Source organism: Balaenoptera acutorostrata, chromosome 20 (genome assembly GCF_949987535.1).
Source record: "Balaenoptera acutorostrata chromosome 20, mBalAcu1.1, whole genome shotgun sequence".
NCBI classification, from domain to species: Eukaryota; Metazoa; Chordata; class Mammalia; order Artiodactyla; family Balaenopteridae; genus Balaenoptera; species Balaenoptera acutorostrata.
This window is the reverse complement of record NC_080083.1, coordinates 29,662,477-29,689,725: the sequence shown is the minus strand read 5'-3', so window position 1 is coordinate 29,689,725 and position 27,249 is coordinate 29,662,477. Positions and strand designations below refer to the sequence as shown.

The 27,249-nt window shown below is 35.1% G+C and overlaps 1 protein-coding gene across 4 annotated transcripts in view; it reads left to right on the top strand.

Moving 5' to 3' along the window:
- Window positions 1–27,249, top strand: part of STXBP4 (syntaxin binding protein 4) — a 192,663-nt gene that overhangs the window by 38,416 nt on the left and 126,998 nt on the right. For all 4 annotated transcript variants that reach the window (XM_057535727.1, XM_057535726.1, XM_007177289.3 and 1 more), the window contains 3 exons: window positions 645–723; window positions 6,705–6,799; window positions 25,314–25,410. In XM_057535727.1, coding sequence (XP_057391710.1) covers window positions 645–723; window positions 6,705–6,799; window positions 25,314–25,410 — 271 coding nt within the window. The remainder of the gene's footprint in view (window positions 1–644; window positions 724–6,704; window positions 6,800–25,313; window positions 25,411–27,249) is intronic.

Sequence of the window (27,249 nt, the reverse complement as noted above, 5' to 3'; positions counted from 1 at the left end):
TGAAAGATCTTTTCTTTGTTTAAGATTTTTATGCTATGCTGTCAATAAATACAATTTTTCAAGTCAATATATTCTTTGTCCAGAAAATCATGATCAGGAATGGCATCACAAAGATATGCCTAGATATCACTCAAAACTATGATATGGAATGTTATATTTATTTTCAGATAGTCTCTAAGGGATGACTGTAATTACTAATTGCTACAGTGCCATAAATAATGAGTTATAAAATAGAGTATATACTCTATAAAACAAACTTGAAAATCAGGTAGGCTTTTAGTCAGTGCAATAAAACTCATCAAAGGTAACTTCAGTTTCAGGTCCATGCTAATCAGATACAGAGTTTAAGATTTTCTCTTAGCCCTTTATACTTTCTCATTTGGGGTTATAATACCTTTTCAGAGACACAGTGCATAGCCTTATATTTTGTTGTCCTTGGATATGGTAGAGCTGAAAGCAGTTGTTACTTTCATTCTGAATTGCTTTGTTTGAAGATGAATATACCAAAATTTTAAAGGTTTTATATTTGGGGGACTATTGCTTTAATCTCTTTAATCATTCTTTTTATGTTAATGTGAGCTTCTTGTCTGGTTTTTGACCTACTTTAGAAAATGACATTTCAGGTTCCTCATTTTCTTTCATAGATAAAAACTGGATACAAGAAAACAGAACAGATTCCAATTACTTCTTCAGACAACAGCCCTACAGATATGCCTAATACAGGTAAATGCACATTTAATTCCTCTTTCCTGTTATTTTTTTCAATTACTCTCTCAATGAGGAGTACATAATGTGACTTAAAAGACTTTAAAGAAGGGTGCATTATGCCTTTTTCCTTCATTGAATAAAAGAGCAAAATGAATCCATTGTGCAGTGGTCCCTGTTAGATTATGACTTTTATTGGAAATTTTCCTGAACAAAGGGTTGAAATTTTAAAAGATGCATTATCATTGCAGTGTCTATGAAGCTGTAATAATCAATGAACTGTTGAAACCAAATAATGAAAACTCTTCTATAACTCAAGATTAGGCTGCCTTGCCCTTTTAGTGAAATCCTCGCGAGGTATATTAAATGCACCTTTCAGAGAAATTATAGAAGGGAGCATAGCTTAAGAAAAGAAGTATGTTTTGTTTTTCTTGGAAGAGATTATATAGATATAAATTAGAAAGAACATCAGTATTGTGAATTCAATATTACTGGTTCTTAATTAGCATGAAATGATTTATTGACTTTTCAAAACAGTAAAGGATTAATTGTGTAAGCTACCCATAAAAAAAGGATTTTTATCAATCTGTAAAGTGTTTGTAGGCTCAAATATCAAGAAAAAATTCCTTCCCTTAAATTATCTCCAAAATTTAAAGGGAACAATGATAAAAACAAACAAACAAACAAACAAAAGTATACTTATTGAAAGGAAGAGTTAATTACATGTCTAAATTATAAAGCAAATTGTTACTCATATACCTTAATTTTTAATAGCATTGTGTAAATCAAAACTGCAAAATAAGGAAGAGTTAGTAGAAATTATTAAGAAATTATTAAGAAATTATTAAGACACTATTGTCTTAGTCTGTGTGGGTTACTATAACAAAATACCACAGAATGGGTGGCTTATAAATAACAAACATTTCTCACAGTTCTGGAGGCTGGAAGTCCAGGATCATGGTGCCAGCATGGTCTGGGTGAGAGCTTCCTTGTGGTTGCAGACTTCGTATTGTGTCCTCATATGGTGGAAAGGCCTAGGGAGCGCTGTGGGGCCTCTTTTGTAATAACACTAATCCCATTCGTGAGGGCTCCACCTTCATGCTCTAAGCACCTCCCAAAGGCCCCAACTCCTAATACCATGACGTTGAGGGTTAAGATTTCAACATATGAATTTCGGGTGGACACAAACATTCAGACCATAGCACATAGCTCCTATACTTAACAGGAATTTATAGTGAATTCCATAGTAGTTTCTCTGATTTGGAGCAATATTTACCAGTGGGTTAGGAACAATCTTTAGCCATCAATTGTATGCCTTTTCACTTAGTGGGATTTGTTGACCCTTAGAAACTTTATTAGTATTATTTACTTTACATAATTAATTTTCATTCTCTTGATATATTGTTTTTATTTTAAACTGGGAACCCATGTGAGAAAAAGAAGATAGATGAAAGAAGCAAACAATGGTGAGGAGGCATTTATGTAACTTGTTTTTAATTTTGAAAGCAATTAAACTACTTAATGCCTCTTTTAGCCAATTTATTTACTCAGTAAGTATTTACTGAGTATGTCATGTGCGTCATAGTTCGGTAGGAAATATGAAGGAACTGGGATTTTTTTTCCATGAGATACTTAATAGTATACTGTGAAATAAAATATGGGATTAAAAACCTTCATTATTCAGATTAGAAAGCACTTATATGTGTGTGTTTATTTATGTGTGTGCGTGTGTGATTATTTCATTGAATAAATACTCGACTATTTGCAGTGCTCTGTGTTGACTAGAGCAGGGGGTGGGTGGTTTTGGTACTCTAAGAAGTGTATGTCTTATGGACAAATAACACATTTGTACAAGATGTGTAAAGACATGAGCAAAGTAGATTAAGGGAAGAAGTAGTAAGTGACCTGAGTTTGATATAGGGAAAACACAGTGGTTAATCACCAGGCTCTGAATGCAAACTTAGAGATTCAGATCTTTGCTCCCAATTTATTGGCTGAATTAGCTTATTATATTGAAATAGTTTCCTCATGGGGTTGTTATGAGTATTAAACAAGATTATGTATGTCAAGCACTTTGTAATTGGTGCATAGAATATGCTCAGTACATTTTGCTGTCATTATTATTAATATTACTGAAACTGAAGTTTAGAGTATAGCTCAGATAATATTCCAGGACATGTTTTTTAGAGCAGAAGTGAAAGCTTCTGTCCTTTAATTCAATTTTGCATCCTCCCCCTCTACCCCAGAAGCTAGTACATAGTAAAAAATTTTTCACAAAATATGCAGAAATCAATAGAGAAAAATTTCTTGGCAAAAGTCAGACATCGGGCTTCCCTGGTGGCGCAGTGGTTGAGAATCTGCCTGCTAATGCAGGAGACACGGGTTCGAGCCCTGGTCTGGGAAGATCCCACATGCCACGGAGCAGCTGGGCCTGTGAGCCACAGCTGCTGAGCCTGCGCGTCTGGAGCCTGTGCCCCGCAACGGGAGGGGCCGCGATAGTGAAAGGCCCGCGCACCGCGATGAAGAGCGGTCCCCGCACCGCGATGAAGAGTGGCCCCCACTTGCCGCAACTAGAGAAAGCCCTCGCACGAACCGAAGACCCAGCACAGCCAAAAATAAATAAATAAATAAATAAATAAATAAATAAAATTAAAAAAAAAAAAAAAAAAAAAGTCAGACATCATCCGGATCTTGAAAGAAGTGATAAACATCAACAGATGGATGAAGGTAACAGATCATCCTAAGTGAAGGAGGCATCATCATCAAATGCAAAGAAGTAATGCAAGCTACATGTCAGGTGACCCTAGGAAGCAAATGTGATTAGAGCAAGGAGATCCTGTAGTAATGAACAAACTGAGGTAAATTTACATCAGTGACTATAAGAAATGATGCTAGATTTTGTAATAGAAAAATAATTTAGTGAAAAACATATTTGAGTGAGTTAACTGTATGTAAATATTAAAATGCAATTAAAATGGAACATTTTTCTAGAGTAGAAATGGAATTGACTCAGTACCATTTTCTTCCACATAAATATAGTAGACCAGATGTTTCTGGGGAGAATAAAAAAGCAAAGTCAACTCTAAATTATCTCTGGGTAACTTACATACCTTGTGATTTGTCTGTTATAAGTAGTTAATTATAGATTGTTCCCAAATTAGATCCTTAACCAACACATCTAGACTCCTTCAGCCAGCTGGTATTTATTAAAAAATATAAATGAGTTTTAATGTTAACCTCAACAAAAATAAACTTAATGAGGCAAGTCTACCCCTGTTCTCATCTCAAAAGCATTCCAAAGTGTAAAACTGGTTAGAATGTTTAAAATCCACATTATACTTGAGTATGTTTTTTGAAACTATTCTGTTATATAAATTTCTTATTTCAGAATCCAGAGTTGTTTACTACTGCCATACGCTGAATAATGCGTGAGTTTGTGAGTGAGCTAAAAACATGCTAAAGACATTCCTAAGGAAATCAGTAAAGAATTACTACGTGAAAAAATACGATCATTAACTTTACCACCACACAAGCCTTAATTCTCCTGCAATAAGGCTTTTAAAACTGAAAACTAGTGATGAGGAAAAATATCCATGGTGAGGGTTCATGGTATTAACTAAATGGTATTGATCCTACCCTTATAAAACATTTCCTTTCTTCTGCTCCTAAAAAGAGGAATAGAAAGGGAAGATCCAAGGGAATAATAAGCCATACTTTGAAAATTCTCACCCCCCTCCCCCAGAGAGGAGCAAATAAAGACCCCAAGGCTGAAAGTGAGAGAGGACACCGGCAAATGAGGAAAACTGTCTGTGGGGGAGATTTTCAGGTCAAGCTACCTTGAATTAACAAAGCATGCTGGATTTATGTCCACATCCTCCTAAGGTTTTGGCTCAAAGGTAAAGATTTAGGGGAAGTTTGGTTAGAAGAAAGTGAGATTTTGTTAAGCCATGATTGCATATTGTTAAATGGGGGGTTAGTATAAGTTTACATTAAATCTCCTATTTAATCTCTGTGTGTCTGTGTTACTAGTAACACTACTTTATAGTTTTCATAGTAGTTTTCTATGATTTTTAATTTAGCTTTACAATTCCTGTAAGGTGACCTGTTTTATTCTTCCTACTTTACAGATGAGAAAACTGATCATGAAAGATATTGACACATTTAAGAAATTGTCTTCAGGGGTCATAAGAGATTAGAATCCTAACATGGTCACCTACTAGTTGTCTGATCTTGGGCTAGTTTCTTTACCCTTTTGGGCCTTAGTCTCATCATTCTTGGGTTGGAAATAATAACACCTGTGTCACTGTGGTTATTGTAAAGATTAAATGAGCCTATATATATAAAGTACTTAGTGCAGTGCCTGGCTAAAAGTAAGCATAAATAAGAGTTAATCTTCTGTTATTTCCACTGTTGCACATAGCAAATTTTTATGCTTAGACGTAGGAACACATAAGTGAGAACCCACGCCTTGGTGTGAGTCCCTATCCCTCCCTCTCTTTTGTCTTCTCTCCATGCCTTCCACACATACTTGAATTGAGTAATTCACACCCAGGGTTAGTCTTGGTCTGAGATTATAATTAGGTTAGCTTGGGTCCACCTTGTGTTACTGTGCCTTAATGATAGGTCAAGCACCAGACTGAAAGTCATTGTCAAGCCTCACACGTCCAAACCCTAAAAATGAAAGATAAGGTTTGACTTACCCGCTATTTGGGCTTCCATACCACTTCACTCCATGCTGATATTTTATGCTACACTTTAGGTCTGGCACAAAATTTCTCTTAAGAGGAAAAAATTTTTATATGTATAATATATTTTTAGCCCTTGGCCAACAATTAGGTATCACAGCAACTAAGGCGTCTTTGTTGCTTTTGTCAAAATTGTAAAAATTTTATTATACTAAAATCAGTCTTTCTCTAGGTTTGAATTCCATTTAAAGCTAAAAGTCAGTAACCATTTTTTTTTTCATGATCTTGACACCTATAAGCTATATTCAAGATTTTACATAGAATGTTAAGGAAGTGTTAAAGGTTTAGAGGAAGACTATTTATTTTCCTATGCACTTCTTATGTTCTTAAGAAAGAGAATGCAAATCATTTTGTACTTAGAGACAGATGCTCTGAGAAATAAAAAAAAAATTAAAACACTGCATAAAAATGTGACATTTTAAAAAGTTTTTTCTCTTCCTCTTGTTTCTATGTAGAACTAGTAAAATACCATTTAAAAGTGTATTTAGAATGGTGACAATTTAGATATAAGGATTGACATGAATTGTAGGAATTTGTTTGAGAAACTTTGGCATATTGAGGCAAATAATTTTTCAAGTTCTAGTCCCTTGTGACACTTGTTTTTTACTCATGCAACAAGGACAAAGCTCGTCTAAATAACCAGGGTAGACTGAGAAGGCGTTAGAGAATGGGTGAGAGGTGTATGACACTCAACTCTTGAGAATCCATTTATGCTACTTGGAATATAACTTCTGTAAAATAAGAAATAGGATTTTTAGTTCAAGAAGTTCTGAGCCTATATCGTACTTTATGTGCAAACTTGAAACAGTTTGCATTTGTGAGTTTTTCCATAGTACCTCCAGAACTCATGGAGCAAAACCACTTTTGCCAGAGAAAAATCATGACCTTTTAAAATTTCTAATATGATTTTGCTTATTTTGGAAGAAAAAAAAAGACTTTTTATTTTGCAATTAGTAAGCCGTTGTGATGACAAGGTAAGTGGTGGGATGTATGCTTGTTGTATTAATATTTCTGTGGGACTTCATGCATAATTGGCCACTCTTTTTATATCATGTCTTTTAAGGCTTAAGTGAAGCTGGTTTATATAATACATTTTAGATTTAAAGAACAAAAAATCATGAAAACAAAAGTGAAAACTGCCAACTGATTAGCCAGAATTCTTTTTGAACCTCAGGAGCCCAGAACACATCCTGTCAAATGAGAAGTTCTATTCCAATTAAATTTCCAATTAATGTGTACCCTGTTGTCTCGTAGATATTGCCCCTGCGTTGACTGATAATTATGGACCACAAGGAAGGAAGATTTCCCTAAATCCCTCTGTTCGCCTTAAAGTAGAGAAACTGGAAATGGTAAATACTTGAAATTTTCATTTTTCTTCCATAAAACAACAGCAAGGAAGTATTCTCATTCTTTGCGAGGATAAGGGATTGGAGCCATTAGTTTCTTGAAGAGTTATCGATTTACAGTTAAATGAATGGCAGTTTGGGTTTAAACTGTTTAATTCATGTTTAATTTGGGCAGTTCATGGTGGTTCCGTAGTACAAAATAGAAATAAAACCTTTTATAACTAAATTGACCTTCAAATTAATCAGTTTCCTCCTGTGTAGGAATGAGACAAATGTGATGTTTTACAATATAGAATCAAAGAAAACATGGGATAAATTATGACAAAGTGTAGTAGACTTCAAATACGTAATGGCAATAAGTGCAAGGAAGTAATATTCTATTACTCAATTGTTTAAAAAGTGAATGGAAACTAAATCCTAAAGAACAAAATAGAAGCCTGCTAGATATAAAGAAGATGGTAGCAATGTACCAAATAGTATTATATTGAGAGTTTCTGTATATAAAAGAAACATAAGATGATTAAAAAAGAAAAATTATAAGCAGAAAAGGATTTTAAAACTTTTCCTCTCAGGCTACCTGGAAGATGACAGCAAAAATGTGTGATTTTTTTTTTTTTTAATATGAAAATGGATATAGTGCTGAAGGTTCACAGCCTCTACTTTCCTGTCAGTTTTTGTGGATAATGATTTTTTACACTTTTAGGAACAGTATAAGAATGCATAGCTGGAATAAATATGCATTACCATTCATTCACATATTCAGACCTTTGCATGGTCCTATAGTAATACCCTTTTCAGTGCCAGTTTGAATCTTACTCTTTGTTCAAATTCTGACTCAATTCCAACTCCTTTGTACAGCTCCTTGCTCACTTTTATAGTTCAGGCCAATATTGCCATATTTTGCACATCTGTAGCACTGAACATTATTTTGCAGTATCCTGTAATCTCCTGTGTTTTGTTTTATCAGTAAGTCAAAGCTTACAATCTCTGCGTACCTACCACCATTTAAACACCTGGTTGTGCTTTATAAAATTGTCTTATTAATTAGGTACTTGAGATGTCTCCTTCATATCTTTGAAATCCTGAGTATCTTTCCCTATGTTTTACTTTCTTTTTATTTGTGGCTGAAATGTAAGTTCTGGATAATAGCAAGTTTTACAATCAGTTAATAATAACATTTTCCAAAAATAGAATGTTTGAGGTTTAAAAACATATCTATTAATATCTAAAAATGAATAATTACTGTTTTTTAATGATATTGCTGTAATATACATTTCTGAACATCCAAGATTTAATACTAACCATTCCTCTGGATAAGGAGAAAACTATTCAACTAATGACTTTACCTGGCAGTCTTTATTCTTTGACTCAGTTTAAATTTTCCTAGCACATGATATTTTTAAAATCTGATTAATTTTCTTAGAGATATGAAAATCATCTAAATTTATATTGATTCTGAGAAATATGAGCTGCTTGCATATTGAGTATTCCACTTTTGGTCCTCCTTTGAGCCTTAGCAAATTGATTTTTGTAGAAACATAAAATGGCAGTTTTACAGCAAAGGATACCTACATTCTGTGTAAATTCAGCTCCCCTGCTTTTATTCTAAATATTTTTAGTGACTATATTTAGTAGAGCATTCTCTGTTTTCATAGTTTGAAACTAAATTTCACTTAATAAAATTTTTTTTCTAAAATCCATATTAGCTTCTATCCACCCATACATTGCCTAAGCTACTCGTACTTTTTTGAATAGTTACATATTAATGTAATAATATCTGTATCACTTTAATTTGAAATAGATCCTTCTATTTTAGTTGCTACTTTGTAGACAAATTCAACTTTGTCCATTACATTTTTAACACATTTCCTATTTAGTAATAGATAAGGCCAATATGTTCAAGTATTTAAAATGTAATAAAATTATATTTTTTTACTTTATCACCTATAAGTATATTGCATATAGTATCTAGGAAATTGGTGATATAAAAGGTTTCACACAAGGAAAAGATGTTGACTGATTATGTGGTTATTAAGTCATTAGCCAACACAGTACAATTTTTAAGAAAGGCAGAGAGGTTAGAATTTGATGAAGGAAATTACCTGTCCAGATGTATGTTTGTGGGGCATTGACTTCATGAAATCTTTCATGTTTTAGTAGTCGAGGTAGACACTTTTGTATCAGGATATACTGGAAAGTAATTTCTAGCACTGAACTAATACTGTGTGTGTGTGTCTCCTTTGATCCCACTGTTAAACTTATAAGTAGGTATGGTAAACATAGCAAATAGGGATATTTTTTTTAGTTGGCTTGAAGACGGAGAATTACTGCACCTTCTCGCTATCTATGTTTTTGTATCTGAGAAAGATGCTTTGGGATACAGATGCCATTTCGCTGATATTTACTTTACCTCTTGCCATTTATGTTACATTTGAAGAAAGCTGTAGTGAGCAATGGTATACCCAATGTCTGAATGTAGTTAATGAGGTGTTCTTTGTATTAGGTTGGGAAGTAGGTGACTAATATTATAAGGAAGTGACATTTTTTAGATTCATCATTTAGATATCAGAAAAAGTTAAGCACATTTATTTGTCCAATTAACAAATTTGCATTTTTGTTTATGGTGAAAAGATGACATTAGTTATACAAGAAATTATTGGAACCTATTTTTAATTGAAAATAAATTACCTCCACTTTATTTTTTTTATTGAAGTATAGTCAATTTACAGTATTATACTAGTTTCAGGTGTACAGCATAGTGATTCAGTATTTTTGCAGGTTATACTCCATTATAGGTTATTACAAGATAATGGCTATAATTCCTTGTGCTGTACAGTAAATCTTTGTTGCTTATCTATTTTATATATAGTAGTTTATATCTATTAATCCCATACCTGAAATTTGTCCCTACCCTCCCTTCCTGCTCTTCTTTGGTAACCATAAGTTTGTTTTCTACACCTGTGACTCTGTTTCTGTTTTGCAAATACATTCATTTGTACTGTGTTTTAGATTGCACATGTAAGTGATATCACATAATATTTGTCTTTGACTTATTTCACTAAACATATTCTCTAGGTCAATCCATGTTGCTGCAAATGGCAGAATTTCATTCTTTTTATGGCTGAGTAGTATTCCATTATATATACATTCACACACGCAATCACACAAACACACATCTTCTTAATCCAGTCATCTCTTCTTTTTATATTTTTAACATCTTTATTGGAGTATAATTGCTTTACATTGTCGTGTTAGTTTCTGCTGTATAACAAAGTGAATCAGCTATATGTATACTTATATCCCCATATCCCCTCCCTCTTGCATCTCCCTCCCTCCCACCCTCCCTATCCCACCCCTCTAGGTGGTCACAAAGCACCGAGCTGATCTCCCTGTGCTATGCAGCTGCTTCCCACTAACTATCTATTTTACATTTGGTAGTGTATATATGTCGATGCCACTCTCTCACTTCGTCCCAACTTACCATTCCCCCTCCCTGTGTCCCTAAGTCCATTCTCTATGTCTGCGTCTTTATTCCTGTCCTGCCTCTAGGTTCTTCAGAACCTTTTTTTTTTTTAGATTCTATATATATGTGTTAGCATACGGTATTTGTTTTTCTCTTTCTGACTTCACTCTGTATGACAGATTCTAGGTCCATCCACCTCACTACAAATAACTCAATTTCATTTTTTTTTATGGCTGACTAATATTCCATTGTATATATATGTGCCACATCTTCTTTGTCCAATCATCTGTCGATGGACACTTAGGTTGCTTCCATGTCCTGGCTATTGTAAATAGTGCTTCAATGAACATTGTGGTACATGACTCTTTTTGAATTATGGTTTTCTCAGGGTATATGTCCAGTAGTGGGATTGCTGGGTCATATGTTAGCTCTATTTTTCGTTTTTTAAGGAACCTCCATACTGTTCTCCATAGTGGCTGTATCAATTTACATTTCCACCAACAGTGCAAGAGTGTTCCCTTTTCTCCACACCCTCTCCAGCATTTATTGTTTCTAGAGTTTTTGATAATGGCCGTTCTGACTGGTGTGAGGTGATAGCTCATTGTAGTTTTGATTTGCATTTCTCTAATGATTAGTGCTGTTGAGCATCCTTTCATGTGTTTGTTGGCAATCTGTATATTTTCTTTGGAGAAATGTCTGTTGAGGTCTTCTGCCCGTTTTTGGATTGGGTTGTTTGTTTTTTTGATATTGAACTGCATGGGCTGCTTGTATATTTTGGAGATTAATCCTTTGTCAGTTGTTTCGTTTGCAAATATTTTCTCCCATTCTGAGGGTTGTCTTTTCATCTTGTTTATGGTTTGCTTTGCTGTGCAAAAGCTTTTAAGTTTCATTAGGTCCCATTTGTTTATTTGTGTTTTTATTTCCATTTCTCTAGGAGCTGGGTCAAAAAGGATCTTGCTGTGATTTATGTCATAGAGTGTTCTGCCTATGTTTTCCTCTAAGAGTTTTATAGTGTCTGGCCTTACATGTAGGTCTTTAATCCATTTTGAGTTTATTTTTGTGTATGGTGTTAGGGAGTGTTCTAGTTTCATTCTTTTACATGTAGCTGTCCAGTTTTCCCAGCACCACTTATTGAAGAGGCTGTCTTTTCTCCACTGTATAGTCTTGCCTCCTTTATCAAAGATAAGGTGACCATATGTGCGTGGGTTTATCTCTGAGCTTTCTATCCTGTTCCGTTGATCTATATTTCTGTTTTTGTGCCAGTACCATACTGTCTTGATTACTGTAGCTTTGTAGTATAGTCTGAAGTCCAGGAGCCTGATGCCTCCAGCTCTGTTTTTCTTTCTCAAGATTGCTTTGGCTATTCAGGGTCTTTTGTGTCTCCATACAAATTGTGAAATTTTTTGTTCTAGTTCTGTGAAGAATGTCATTGGTAGTTTGATAGGGATTGCATTGAATCTGTAGATTGCTTTGGGTAGTAGAGTCATTTTCACAATGTTGATTCTTCCAGTCCAAGAACATGGTGTATCTCTCCATCTATTTGTATCATCTTTAATTTCTTTCATCAGTGTCTTATAGTTTTCTGCATACAGGTCTTTTGTCTCCTTGGGTAGGTTTATTCCTAGGTATTTTATTCTTTTTGTTGCAATAGTAAATGGGAGTGTGTTTCCTTAATTTCTTTCTCAGATTTTTCATCATTAATGTATAGGAATGCAAGAGATTTCTGTGCATTAATTTTGAATCTTGCGACTTTACCAGATTCATTGATTAGCTCTAGTAGTTTTCTGGTAGCACCTTCAGGATTCTCTATGTATAGTATCATGTCATCTGCAAACAGTCAATCCAGTCATCTCTTGATGGGCACTTGGGTTTCTTGCATGTCCTGGCTATTATAAATAGTGCTGCTATGAACATTGGGGTGCATGTATCTTTTCGAATTAGTGTTTTCATTTTTTCCAGATAGATACCCAGGAGTGGAATTTCTGGATCATATGGTAGTTCTATTTTTAGTTTTTTGAGGAACCTTTTCACTGTTTTCCACAGTGGCTGCACCAATTTACATTCCTTTCAACAGTGTAAAAGGGTTCCCTCTTCTCCATATCCTTGCCAACATTTGTTATCTGTAGGCTTTTTTGATTATAGCCATTCTGACAGGAGTGAGGTCATATCTTGTTGTTTTGATTTGCATTTTTCTTATAATTAGTATTGCTGAGTATCTTTTCATATGCCTGTTGGCCATCTGTATGTCTTCTTTGGAGAAGTGGCTATTCAGGTGTTCTGCCCATTTTTTGATTGGGTTGTTTGTTTTTCGATATTGAGTTTGTGAGCGCTTTGTATATTTCAGATATTAACCCCTTTTTGGTTGCGTTATTTGCAAATATTTTCTCCCATCCCATAGGTTGTTTTTTCATTTTGTTGATCGTTTCCTTTGCTGTACAAAAGCTTTTAAGTTTAATTAAGTTACATTTGTTTATTTTTGCTTTTATTTCTTTTGCCTTAGGATACTGATCTAAAAGAATATTGCTATTACAGTTTATGTCAAAGAGTGTTCTGCGTATGTTCTCTTCTAGGAGTTTTACGGTTTCTGTTCTTACATTTAGGTCTTTAAACCATTTTGAGTTTATTTTTGTATATGGTGTGATGGAATGTTCTAATCTCATTGTTTTACATGTGACTGTCCAGTTTTCCCAGCACCACTTTTTGAAGAGATGGTCTTTTCTCCATTGTGTATTGTTGTCTCCTTTTTTGTAGATTAATTGACCATAAGTGCATGGGTTTATTTCTGGGCTGTCTGTTCTATATCATTGATATATGTGTCTGCTTTTGTGTCAGTACCACACTGTTTTGATTACTGTAGCTTTTTAGTATAGTCTGATGTCTGGAAGAGTTATACCTTCAGCTTTGTTCTTTTTTTGCAACGTCGTTTTGGCAGTTTGGGGTCTTTCATGGTTCCATATGAATTTTATGATTGTTTGTTCTAGCTCTGTAAAAAATGTTCTAGTATTTTGATAGAGATTGAATTAAATTTGTAGATTGCTTTGGATAGAATGGCCATTTTAACAATATTAATTCTTCCAGTCCAAGAGCACAGGATACGTTTCCATTTCTTTATATCAGCTTCAATTTCTTCATCATTGTTTTATCGTTTTCAGAGTATATGTCTTTCACCTCCGTGGTTAGGTTTATTCCTAGGTATTTTATTCTTTTTGATGTGATTTTAAAGAGGGTTTTTTTTTACTTTCTGTTTCTGATATTTCATTATTAGTTTATAGACCACAGCAGAATTATGTATATTAATCTTTTATCCTGCTACCTTGTTGAAATCATTTATTAGTTCTAATAGTTTTCTGTGGAGACTTTAGGGCTCTCACTATGGAGTATCATGTCATCTGCAAATAGTGACAGTTTTACCTTTTCACTTTCAATTTGGATAATTTTTATTTCTCTTTCTGGTCTGATAGCTGTGGCTAGGACTTTTAATACTATGTTAAGTAGAAGTGGTGAGAGTGGGCATTCTTGTCATGTTCCTGAATTTAGTGGGAAGGCCTACAGCTTTTCACCAGTGAGTATTATGTTGGCTGTGGGTTTCTTGTAAATGGCCTGTATTATGTTCATATATGTTCCCTCTATTCCCACTTTGGCAAGAGTTTTTATCATGAATGCATGTTGTATTTTGTCAAATGATTTTTCTGCATCTTTTGAGATGATCATGTGGTTTTTGTCTTTCCTTTTGTTAATGTGGTGTATCACATTGATTGATTTGCATATGTTGAACCATCCTTGTGCCCCTGGAATGAATCCAACTTAATCATGGTGTATAATCCTTTTTATGTATTGCTGGATTCGGTTTGCTAATATATTTTTGAGGACTTTTGCATCTATAGTCATCAAAAATATTGGCATGTAATTTTCTTTTTCTTGTGGCGTCTTTGTCTGGTTTTGGTATCAGGGTAATAGTGGCCTCCTAGAATGAATATGGCAGTGCTCCCTCCCCTTCAATTTTTTTGGAATAGTTTGAGAAGGATAGGTATAAGTTCTTTATATGTTTTGGTAGAATTCCCTAGTGAAGCTGCTTGGTCCTGGACTTGTTTGCAGGGAGTTATTTTATTACAGATTCTATTTCACTTCTAGTGATTGTTCATTCAAATTGTCTGTTTCTTCTTGACTCAGTCTTGGCAGGATGTATGTTTCTAGAAATTTGTCCATTTCTTCTAGATTGTCCAATATGTTGGCATATAACTGTACATAGTATTCTTTTATGATTTTTTGTATTTCTGTGATATCAGTTGTTATTACCCCTCTTTGATTTCTTTATTTGTTTATTTGGGTCCTCTCTTTTCTTCTTGGTGCCTAAGTAGAGGTTTGTCAATTTTGTTTATCCTTTTAAAAAAACCAGCTGTTGGTTTTATTGACCTTTTCTATTGTCTTTTTGATCTCTATTTTATTTCCTCTGTGATCTTTATTATTTCCTTCCTTCTTCTGACTTTGGCTTTGTTTATTCTTTTTCTAATTCTTGCAGGTGGTAGGTTAGGTTGTTTATTTGAGATTTTTCTTGTTTCTTGAGGAAGGCCTGTATCACTATGAACTTTCTTCTTAGAACTGCTTTTTCTACATCTCAAAGATTTTGTAAAGTTGTGTTTTCATTTTTATTTGTCTCAAGGTATTTTCTGATTTCTTCTTTGATTACATCATTGACCCATTGGTTTTTTTAATAACATGTTGTTTACTCTCCACGTGTTTGTTCTTTTCACTTTTTTTTCTTTCTGTGGTTGATTCCTAGTTTCAGACCGTTGTGATCAGAAAAGGTGCTTGATATAATTTTTACCTCTAAATTTGTTGGCACTTGTTTTGTGTTCCAGTATGTGGTCTATCATAGAGAACATTGCTTGTGTGCTTGAAAAGAATGTGTATTCTGCTCTTTGGGGAGTATGCAGTAGATATTGATTAAATCCAACTGTATTGTATCATTTAGGACCTTATTGCCTTATTGATTTTCTGTCTGCATGATTTGTCCATTGATGTCAGTGGGGTGTTAAAGTCTCCTACTGTTATTGTATTATTGTCAATTTCTCCCTTTATATCTGTTAGTATTTGCTTTATATATTTAGGTCCTCCTGTTATAGGGTGCTTATGTTAATAAGTGTAATATCCTCTTCTTATATTGCTCCCTTTATTATTATATAATGTCCTTGTTTGTCTTTTGTTATAGCCTTTGTTTTAAAGTCTATTTTGTCTGATACACATATTGTTACCCCACTTTCTTGTCATTTTCATTTACATGAAATAGCTTTCTTTCATCCCCTCACTTTCAGTCTGTATGTCTCTTTAGCCCTGAAGTATGTCTTTTGGTAGGCAACATATTGAAGGGTTGTGTTTTTTTTAATCCAATCAGCCAGCCTATGTCCTTTTTTTAAAAATAAATTTACTTATTTATTTATTTATTTTTGGCTGCGTTGGCTCTTCATTGCTGCATGTGGGCGCTCTCTAGTTGCAGCGAGTGGCTACTCTTCGTTGCGATGCACGGGCTTCCCATTGCGGTGGCTTCTCTTGTTGTGGAGCATGGGCTCCAGTAGTTGTGGCTCACGGTTTCTAGAGCACAGGCTCAGTAGTTGTGGTGCATGGGATTAGTTGCTCCACGGCATGTGGGATCTTCCTGGACCAGGGCTCGAACCTGTGTCCCCTGCATTGGCAGATGGATTCTTAACCACTGAGCCACCAGGGAAGTCCCCACCCTATGTCTTTTGATTGGAGTGTTTATTCCCCTGACATTTACAGTAATTATTGATAAGTAAGTACTTATTGCCATTTTATTACTTGTTTTCCAGTTGTTTTTGTAGTTCTTCTCTGTTCATTTCTTCTTTTTGTTTCTCCCATTGTGGTTTGATGATTTTCTTTAGTAGTATGCTTGGTTTCCTTTCTTTTTATTTTTTGTATATCTTTTGTAAATTTTTGATTTCTGGTTATAACGGGGCTCATATATGTTGATCCATAATTATATGTACTTCCTTTAAACTGATAGTCATTTCAATTCAAACACATTCTAAAAGATATACAATTTTACTCACCCCCCCCCCCATGTTTTGGTTTTTGATGTCATATTTTACATCTTAATGCTTATCCCTTAACTGTTTATTGTAGTCAGAGTTTCTTTTACAATTTTTTGTCTTTTAATCTACTTATTTAAGTAATCTTCAATCCTTAATATATATATCTGTCTTTTCTAGTGGGATTTACCCTTTCCTATAGATTCTTACTTCGCTTCCATTTAGAAAAGATCCTTCAGGATTTATTTTAGGGTAGATCTGGTATTGCTGAATTCTTTTAGTTTTTGCTTGTCTGAAAAGTTCTCTCTCCTGTTCTAAATGATAATATTGCTCGGTAGAGTCTCCTAGGTTGCAGAGTTTTCCCTTTCAGCACTTTGAATATATCATGCCACTCCTTTCTGGCCTGCAAAGTTTCTACAGGGAGATCCAACTGATAGCCTTATGGGGATTCCCTTCTTTATGACTCTTTCTTTTTCTCTTGCTGCTTTTAGAATTCTCTCTTTAACTTTTGTTGTTTTAATTATGATATATTTTAGTGTGGGTGTGTTTGGGTTCATCTTGTTTTCGAATCTCTGTGCCTCTTGTGCCTAGATATCTGTTTCCTTCTTTCAGTTTGGGAAATTTTACAGCCATAATTTCTTCAAATACATTTTTGATACCCTTCCTCTTTAGCTTCTCCTTCTGGAACTTCTATAATGTGAATATTGGTACATTTCATGCTATCCCAGAGATGCCATATGTTACTTTTACTTTTTTTTTTTAATTTGCCTTTCTGACTGCTGTTCTGATTGGATGATTTCCATTATTTTATCTTTCAGATCATGCATGTGTTCTTCTGTGTCATTTAGTTTGCCATTTGTTCCTTCTAGGGTGTTCAGGGTGTTTTTTATTTCAGATATTTAATTATCTATTTTCGATTGGGTCTCTTTTTTTTTTTGGCCAAGCCACGCAGCTTGTGGGATCTTAGTTCCCACACCAGGGATTGGACCTGCACCCTCGACAGTGAAAGCACGGAGTTGTAACCCCTGGACCACCAGGGAATTCCCTCAACTGGGTCTTTTTTATGTTTTCTAGTTCCTGTTAAGATGATCTGTGTTTAGATCAATTCTTTTCCCTAATTCAGTTAGCAATGTTTTGAACTCTTTTTCTGGTAAATTATTTATTTCTGTTTCATTATTAATTTTTTCAGGGGTTTTCTCTTACTCTTTCAATTAAGAGTAGTTCCTCTGCCTTTTCATTTTAGTTAACTTTCTCTGTCTCTAGGAATTTTGGTGTAACAGTTATCCATTGTGGTCTTGAGGGCATGTTCTTATTTGAGAGCATCGCTGTGCTGACTGTGTGTGCCCAGTGCCTTTAATGGAAGGGCTGGATTTGATGTGGATGCCAGTCACATCTTTCCTCAGGGTGTGCTGGCAGCTGTCACCTTGGTAGGGCCTGTGGCTGGTGATGGAGGAGCTAAAGTCTGTGCAGGGTGTGAGGTGGGACTTCTCTGCTCATTGGCTGTCACCACCCTGTCAGGGGCAGGATTTGCTCCCAAGTTGCTGGAGTAGAATCCCTGAGGGTCGGGCTAGAGCTGGCTCTGTTCCCTTTAAGTATGTGTTTTTCCTTCTCCCTGCACTGGGGCCTTTGCCCCAAAGGAGGGGAGTCCTGAAGCAAGTGGGGCCTGTGTGCTCACAGAGGTCTGATACTCTGCCTGTGTAGGCATCTACAGCTTCACTCAGATGCAATCCATGGTCGCATCTTTTCCCTGGCTGTGGTCACCTGAGATCTAGTGTTGTACGGTGGCATGGAGTTAGTGGGGCTGGAGTGTTTGCTCAGCTTGGGCTGGCACACTTAGCGAGGCAGTCACAGGAAATCTGGCCACCACGCTGCTATAAGAAATCTGGGCTGCTTCTGGGGCGTCTCTTGAGTAAACACCAACAATGGCTACCGCTGCCCTATCTGGGCTACACCCCGCACCCCCAAGTTGCCTCTGCATCCCTAAGTCAAGTCTTCTCCTAGGTCCTGGGTGCCCTAGATCCAGTGCCATGCTGTGGTGGAGAGTGAGTGAGGTGTTCTCTTTGCTTGGACTGGGGAGCATGGCAAGGTGGCAGCTGCTAGGGCAGACCTCTCTCCACCCTGCCTGGGGGCAGGCTAGCACCCACCCACTCCTCATGAGTGGAGTCTAGGCTTCTCCAGCCTTTCTGTCTGTTCCAGCAGTTCTCCAAGTGGCCAAGGGAGCTTGTCTCCTTTGCATAGCACCCCAGGACTGGGATGCCCAGTCTGTGGCTCAACCCACTCACACCCCAGGATGAATGTCCGTGCATGTGATCCCCCCTTTCCTCTGAGTTCCCTCCCATGCACACAGGTCCCAACCCAATCACTTTTCTTCCCATTCTATACAGGTACGGCATATCTTTCTTTCAGCCTTGGTTGTACAGGAGTCCTTCTACCAGTTTCCAGTTAGTTTTCCATGAGAATTTTTCCATATGTCGATGTATTTTTTATGTGTTTGTGGGGAAAGGTGAGCTCCATGTCCTCTTACTCTGCCATTTTCATCTCTCATCAAATTACTTTCAATTTAAATTTATGAGCTTACGTCACTGACATGCTGTATTCTTGTAAATTTTTCTTTCAACAAAACTTCCATCTGTTACTAAGTTTAGCTCAGGAAAAATTTACACGGTAGTTAATTGCATTTTGCAATTTTATTATTACTTAATACAATAAGAATCACTGTATATTGAGTACCTTCTGTGATAGGTCTTTTGTTTGCATTATTTTTGTAAAATTGTTTTTATTTCTTTTTTTTTTAAAGGAAACTTTATTTTTATTTTTTTATTTTTGGCTGTGTTGGGTCTTTGCTGCTGCGTGCAAGCTTTCTCGAGTTGTGGCGAGTGGGGGCTACTCTTCGTTGTGGTGCACAGGCTTCTCATTGTGGTGGTTTCTCTTGTTGCAGAGCATGGACTCTAGGCACACGGACTTCAGTAGTTGTGGCACGTGGGCTCAGTAGTTGTGGCTCATGGGCTCTAGAGTGCAGGCTCAGTAATTGTGGTGCACAGGCTTTGTTGCTCCGCGGCATGTGGGATCTTCCTGGACCAGGGCTCGAACCCGTGTCCCCTGCATTGGCAGGCGGATTCTTAACCACTGTGCCACCCGGGAAGTCCCTGTTTTTATTTCTTTATAAAATATTTCTATTTTATTTCTTTATATGAGAATATTAATCATATGCAAGAATGATTATATTTTATGTGTAGAGTTTAAAGATTAATAAAACAAATACACATATACTCCACCACCCAGCTAAGAATGAGAATCTTTGACATTGCCTGTGTCTTTCTTCTTGATTATATATACCTCTTTCCCCAAGTGGTAACTCTATTCCAAATGTTGAGTATCATTTATATGCTTTTTAAAAGTTGATTACTAAAATATTAATAAGGTCAAAGAGTTTATTTACCTTCAACCTAACTTAAGGTATTGTTAAAATTTTCCTTCTGTTTCTTCATCTCCTGGAAAAATGTTTGGCTCATAGTATATGCTCAGAAAATAATTGTTCGATTGGTGTATTGTTTTCTAAAGTAATTCTACCAATTTTCATTCCTACTAGTCTTATGCAAGAGTTCCCACTGCTCCACATTCTTTACATTTAGTCTAATTATAATGCATTTTGAGTTCTTTCTACCATCTTATTTAAAATTTTTTTTCTTTGTTCTTGTTTTTAATCCCTTTTTTACCCCATGTTTACTATATTTTTTTGGTTTGATTATATTTGATTTTTTGGTTGGTGGTTTTTGCATTTTATTTTTTTTCTCCCCCATCTTATTTAGAAATTGTACCTTCTCTTGCTAATCTTTTAGTGATTACCTTAAAATTTTAACATTCATCTTTAACTTAGTCTAAAGTTAATCAGAATCTTTACCCTTCTTTCAAATATACAAGGTGCTTATAATACTTTAGCTCTGATTAGCCTCTTCCGAACTTACATGCTTCTTATTGCCCAGTATTTTAGCTTTAGTGATGCATTGTTTTTCTAATTCACTGTCTTTCTTTGCAGTCACCTGCTATTTCAGTCACATAACCACTGAGTTTCTAATTTATTTTCTACCTAGTATTTTTATAATAATATCTTGTTCCTAATTTTATTCTTGATTCACCTTTTTTTACTTAAGAAAGATAAACAAAATGTAATACATACATACAATGGACTATTATTGGGCCGTAAAAGGAATGAAGTTCTGATATATGCTGTAACATAGACAAACCTTGAAACATTAAGCTAAGTGAAAGGAGCTAGGCACAAAAAGTTACATGATTCTATTAATATGAAATGCCCAGAATAGTCAAATCCATATAGACAGAAAATAGATTAGTGGTTGCCTGGGGCTGGCGGGATAGGGAAAAATAGCAAGTGACTGCTAATGGGTATGGGGTTTCTTTTGGGGGTGATGAAAATTTTCTAGAATTAGGTGATTGATGTACAACTATGTGAATGTACTAAAAGCCACTTAACTGTACACTAAAACAGTGAACTTTTTGTGAATTATATCTCAGTATATCTGTTATTAATAAAAAGTCACATTGATATATACAATATGGTACCATTTATATAAAAATTAAAACTTAAAAATATTTTTTAAAACTATTCATCACATATATTTATAAAAATATGAAGTAATGATATAAAAGCACACTTGGGAACTATCCATGAGAAACTGCATAAAGAGAGATTGTAAGAAAGTGAAGTTATACCAAAAAGTGGGAGAAAATATTTGTAATGCACATAACATATACAATTTTGGTATCCAGAATATATGAAGAACTCCTAGAAATAAATCAGAAAAAGACCTGTCAATACTATTCCTAGGGTAGGAAGAAATTCCTAGAATTTCTTCCTACCCTAAAGAAATTTTTACCCATGTGCTGTAGTAGATGTGTACAAGAATGTTCATTGCTGGTAAGCAGAAAACCCCAATGTTCATCTAGAGGAAGATGGATTAATAAATTGTGGCATATTAATCTAATCAAATATTAGATCAGTCAACGTGAATGTATTAATGTTACAATACCATATAACCACGTGGATGAATGATGATTTTTACCCTTCACCTGTAGGGTAAAAAGGCCAAGTTTTAGAAAACTATCAGTCACATTTTAATGAAGCTAAAAAACAGCAAAACAAAATAACATGTTAAGGATACATAGTATGTGACAAACCATTTTAAAATAAATAGTATGGGAATGACAATGACATCGTTCCTTAGTAGTGGTTACCTCTAGTATAGTAGGAGAGGGGTATGTTACATAAATCAATAGTGTTAGCAATTGTGTGATTCTTTTTTTTAAACTTTTTTCTTTTTTTTTTAATTAATTAATTAATTAATTAATTTTTGGCTGTGTTGGGTCTTCGTTTCTGTGCGAGGGCTTTCTCCAGTTGTGGCAAGTGGGGGCCACTCTTCATCGCGGTGCGCGGGCCTCTCACTATCGTGGCCTCTCTTGTTGTGGAGCACAGGCTCCAGACGCGCAGACTCAGTAGTTGTGGCTCACGGGCCTAGTTGCTCCGCGGCATGTGGGATCTTCCCAGACCAGGGCTTGAACCCGTGTCCCCTGCATTGGCAGGCAGACTCTCAACCACTGCGCCACCAGGGAAGCCCAATTGTGTGATTCTTAAATGGATTCATGGATGTTTGAAAACTTATGTATTTGTTACATGTATGTTTTTAGTATATTTCAAATATATAATAAAATGCTTGGCGAGAAGTACAGAAGGGGCTTTTGCAATGTCTTGTTACATTCAAAATCTGAAGTAAATATACTTAAATACTAAGCTTTAATGTACTATTATAACAAGTTTTAAAAGCATGCAAAATATCTAGAATGTACAGAATAGAAGGCTGTTATATATTGATAATTTTTTAAAAGACATAGAACACTGTATATAGTATAATTTAATTCTTGCAAAAGATATATAATTTATTTTTTTACATATACAGGTGCTATATACATAGAAGAAATCAGGAAAATTATACACCAGTCAATTAATAGTGTTTGTCTCTGGAGGAGTGGTTCTCAAATGCAGGGATGTGTTTTTTTTGCCTCAGGGGACATTTGGCAATGTCTGGGGACATTTTGGGTTTTTACAATTGGGAGAATGCCACCAAATTAAGAATCACTAACAAAAAATACTTCCTCAAACTTTACGTATGAAAATTTAAAACATATTGCTGGGCTTCCCTGGTGGCGCAGTGGTTGAGAATCTGCCTGCTAATGCAGGGGACACGGGTTCGAGCCCTGGTCTGGGAAGATCCCACATGCCACGGAGCAGCTGGGCCCGTGAGCCACAGCTACTGAGCCTGCGCGTCTGGAGCCTGTGCCCTGCAACGGGAGGGGCCGCGATAGTGAAAGGCCCGCGCACCGCGATGAAGAGCGGTCCCCGCACCGCGATGAGGAGTGGCCCCCACTTGCCGTAACCAGAGAAAGCCCTCGCACGAACCGAAGACCCAACACAGCCAAAAAATAAATAAATAAATAAATAAAGTAGCTATAAAAAAAGCAGCTATTTAAAAAAAAAAAAAAAAAAAAAAAAAAACATATTGCTAAATAATTTATGTCAAAAACATTGCTAATAGACATATAAGAGAAGCTAAATCTCACTTGTAGTTAGGAGAATTCAAATTAACAAACAACATACTATTTCATATTCAGCATATTGACAAAAATTAAAGTGTGAAAACAGCAAATGCTGTTAAGAATGTAGAAAAATAGAACTGCTTATATACTAGTGTTGTGCATAAATTGATACAACCAGTTTGGAGAACAATTTTATAATATCTAAGAAATTTGACAGTATATATACCCTATGACTCAGCATTTCCTCTTCTAGGGATGTACTGTAGAGAAATTTTTACACATCTATATGAGGAGATGTGTAAAATGTCTTTTTATAAAAAACAGAGTGGAGTAATTATAAAAAGCCCATCAGTGAGAGAATGGATAATAAATTATAATACATTCATCCAGTTAGACACCATTTAAATTTAAAATAAGTGAACTAGTTTTGCAGTTAACAATATTGAGCAATTGTGAAATTGTAACATTGAGGTAAAAAATGAAAATAATTTGTAAGGTTATCCTTTTGTATTATGCTATGCATGTAACATCATAAATGCACAAGAGTACATGTTATTAGGGGATAAATGTAGTAGTGGCATCAAATCATGCACAGGAAGGATATGCCAACCTTAGGATAGTGGTTCCTGCTGAGAAACAATGGAGAAAGCTTTCAACAAAGTCTATAATGTTTATTTCTTAAAAATATATACATATAAATTTCAAGCAAATACTAATGAGTATATACTTGATGATAAGAAGTAAATGGGTGTTCTTTGTATTATTCTCTTTCCTTTTTTTTTTGGTGTATTTGGAACATTTTTTATGACTGAAGGAATATAATATCAAAAGTTAAGAATCATTATTCCATGTTATGCAAGGCAATGACTGTGTAGATAGGGCAGGCAGATGATGCTTGGTTAAAATGCTCTAGAATCACTTTTGAAGGAATCTTTCCTGATGTTTTCCCTTCCTTCTGTCTCCTTTTCTCACTGTGCCCAGCCACCTATACATTGACCAGTTTGGTTTTGCCACAGTACATCCTGTACACACTTCTATTAAATTACATATTGCACTCATTACATTTATTTACATGTTATCCTCTCCCTAGAGACCATAGCTCTTTGAGGGTAGCGGCTATATCTTGTTTGTGTCCCTTTGTATAGTTTAGTGCCTAACAAATAGTAAGCACTAAATAAACACTTGGTAAATAAAGTGATGGATGACTGAACAGATTTCAAAGGAGGAAGGAATATATAAGGACAATTACTAGTATTAACCTTTACCTACATTTTAGTTTTGATGTTCTTACCAGAATCTGATAATAGGGCATCTAGTCAGTCCTTATTCATTAGTTAAGATTAGATTTTGCTATATATAACCTGAGAACCTAAAATAACAGTGGTTTCCATTAGAAATTTATTCTTCTTACACCAAAAAGAAACCTGAAAGAAAGTAATCAAGGGCTGGCATGGAGGTTATACATGCTTTTAAGTATCTTTCTGCTCCACCATCTTCGTTGAGGTGGCTCATGAACCAAGATGACTACTTAAATTCCAGCCATCTTTTCTTTCTTCCCTCCTTTCTTTTCCTTCCTTCTTTCATCTTTTTTTTTTTCTTTTAATTAAGACCAAAGAGAGAAGGAAAAGGGACAAGAAGTACCTACCCCACTTTTGAAAGACTTACCAGAAGTTCCCTGCAAGTTTGCTTTATGTCTCCTTGGGTAGTTCATAGTCATATGGCCTCATCAAGCTGCAGAATGGGCTGGGAAATATCTTTTAGCTGAATGACAATGATTCTAGCTAAAGATTTTTGTTCTGTTACTAAAGAACAAGGAGAGAATGGACACTGAAATTCAACTAGCAGGCTCTGAAATTTTAATTAGCTATGGGTACTAAAAAGAGAAGGTAGAGAGAAGAGGGTTCCAGAGAAAGCTTTTTAGTTTATTATTTATGTAAGCCTGCCCATAAACAAGCCAAAAATTAGAATTTTTTGTATTCCACCCAATTCCTGTCATCCTTAGTTTTGGTCTCAAATACAAGATATCAACAAAATATCAGTGTTTTAGAGTGCTACTTAGAAAAATCAATGTTAAATAGGATTTATTAGGATTTCCTTGCTGTTTTTCTTCTGCCATGGCACATATTTTAAACTAAGAAATAGTTTGAATTTTGGTTCTAGGGATATGCTATTTGGCATCAGCCAAAGTGCTAGCCTTGGGGGAAAAAATGAGGTGGTGGTAGATCAAGAAGCTAATATTTTATGGAAAATTAATCCATAAATAGTCATCAGACTTTCTTTGATCATGGTCACTGTTCCTGATATTGATTCTTTTCACTGGATTGTAAAATAAAGTTGTAATGAAAAGTTTTATTCTTTGGAGATTTGAAAAATTGCTTCACATGAATCCTTTTCCTTCCAGGCTCTAAATTATCTTGGTATTCAGCCCACAGAGGAACAACACCAAGCCCTGAGACAGCAAGTGCAAGTAGACCCAAAGGGGACAGTGTCTTTTGGAGGTAATATTTAGGTTCATCATGTGTGTCATCACAGAAACTTATTGTGGCCCATATTCGTTGAGTGCCTCTTCTTTGGAAGGAGAGAAAGAAAAATAAAACCACATCTATTTTAAGTTCCTTAATCAGTATTCTAAAGACTCAGATAGAATTATTGGTTTTACTGGGTCAGCAGAAAGGAGAACTTTCTTAGAATCTTTCAGCTTTAAAATATCATTCAATCATATTATTTTTTTATTTTTAATTTATTCCATAAACATTACTTTAGTAATAACAAAAGAAACAGTACAAAATATAGAAGCCCTAATTCTGCTACTGTGAAATTCTAATTTTTTTCAGCCAGTATGATATAATAAATATTTCATGATGCTGTATAATTATTCTTATTTTTATTTTATAATTATTATTAAAGATAGCAAATTGTTAACATATTCTATTGATATACTATAATATTAAGCTTTACCACTATTGGGAATTTTGATGGTTTTTCATTAACTGACAATATAAATAATTCTATATTTAATATAGCTTTTTTTTCTTCTTAGGATAAATCCCCATAAGTGGCTTAGACTTTTGATATGTATTGATAAATTGTTTTCCAGAGACATTTTACACACATATTTGTTCTGCCACTAGTAATGTTTGAATGTAACAGTTTTTTGTATCCTTTACAGCATTAAGTATTTAATTTTTTTCTTATAGAGTAGATGCAACATTGTATCATTTTAAAAGCATCTTCATTGCTAAAGAAAGAAATTTGGGGGTTTGAAGTGATGAAAAAAGATGTATTTGTTCTCCTCTGCTCTTGAAATCATACAATGTAATGAAAACAAGAAACAGAAATACATGTAAAACCACAATGTATAAGGACAAAGTAGATGAGGAAAATAAATGAATTAGTGAGCAGAGGCCTGTAAAATCCAAGTGTCTGAAGAAATAGGAGAATCACAACGGGAAACAAGCTGATTCCTGGAAAGGCTTAGGAATTGAAAACATTGCATACTTAAGGCTGTGTTAAGGAGCAATTATATATGCTGTTCCCTGCCCCCTCTCAAGTAATCCACAACTACCATCCTTTACCCTTGCAGAGGAAAATAAGTGTATTCTCTTGAGAAATTAAACCAGATTGATTCTGGACCTATAGTTGCCAGCAGCTAAGGAATTTGGTGAATATCAAATTTGGATAATGGTGAATTATCACTTACAACACACACCCAGCTTGCTCAGTGATATCTGCAACCATGTGTATGCTCTGTAGGCAAGAGGTTGTAAGATTCTCTGTGAAGAACCTGAACAAAGTATCATAATAACTGGCCACCTTATTGCTCTGTAGTGAAACCTACTAGTTGACAAAGCGAGTTATGCACACAGAATTTCCAATCAACGATTTAGTGCCTGATTCGTCTTAAATATGAACACCAGACATTTGGAGAAATCCTCCAACATAAAATATAAAGCCCCAAAGTATCAGACAAATAGAAAAAGAGGAACTCAGAAAAAAGGGAAATATTACGAGAGCGGAAAAGAACTTCACGTAAACCATAATTAGCATCTTTTTAAAAGATAAGCGAAACTAAGGCATCCATGCAGTAAGAGTAGGATACTGTAAAATAGGAACAATTAAAAGGATTATTGGAAACTAAAAATATAAGTACCAAATTTTTAAAAAATTGAAGTTCGATGGATGAACAGGTCACACTCCATGTCTGAAGAAGCGCATAGTTTGCTAGGTTGGCATCAGGCAGTGTTATATAACAAACAAGAGAATATGCCTTCGAGTCACACTTCAATGGAATCTTGCTCTGCTACTTATTTGCCAAGTAGCCTTGGGAGGTTTAAGAC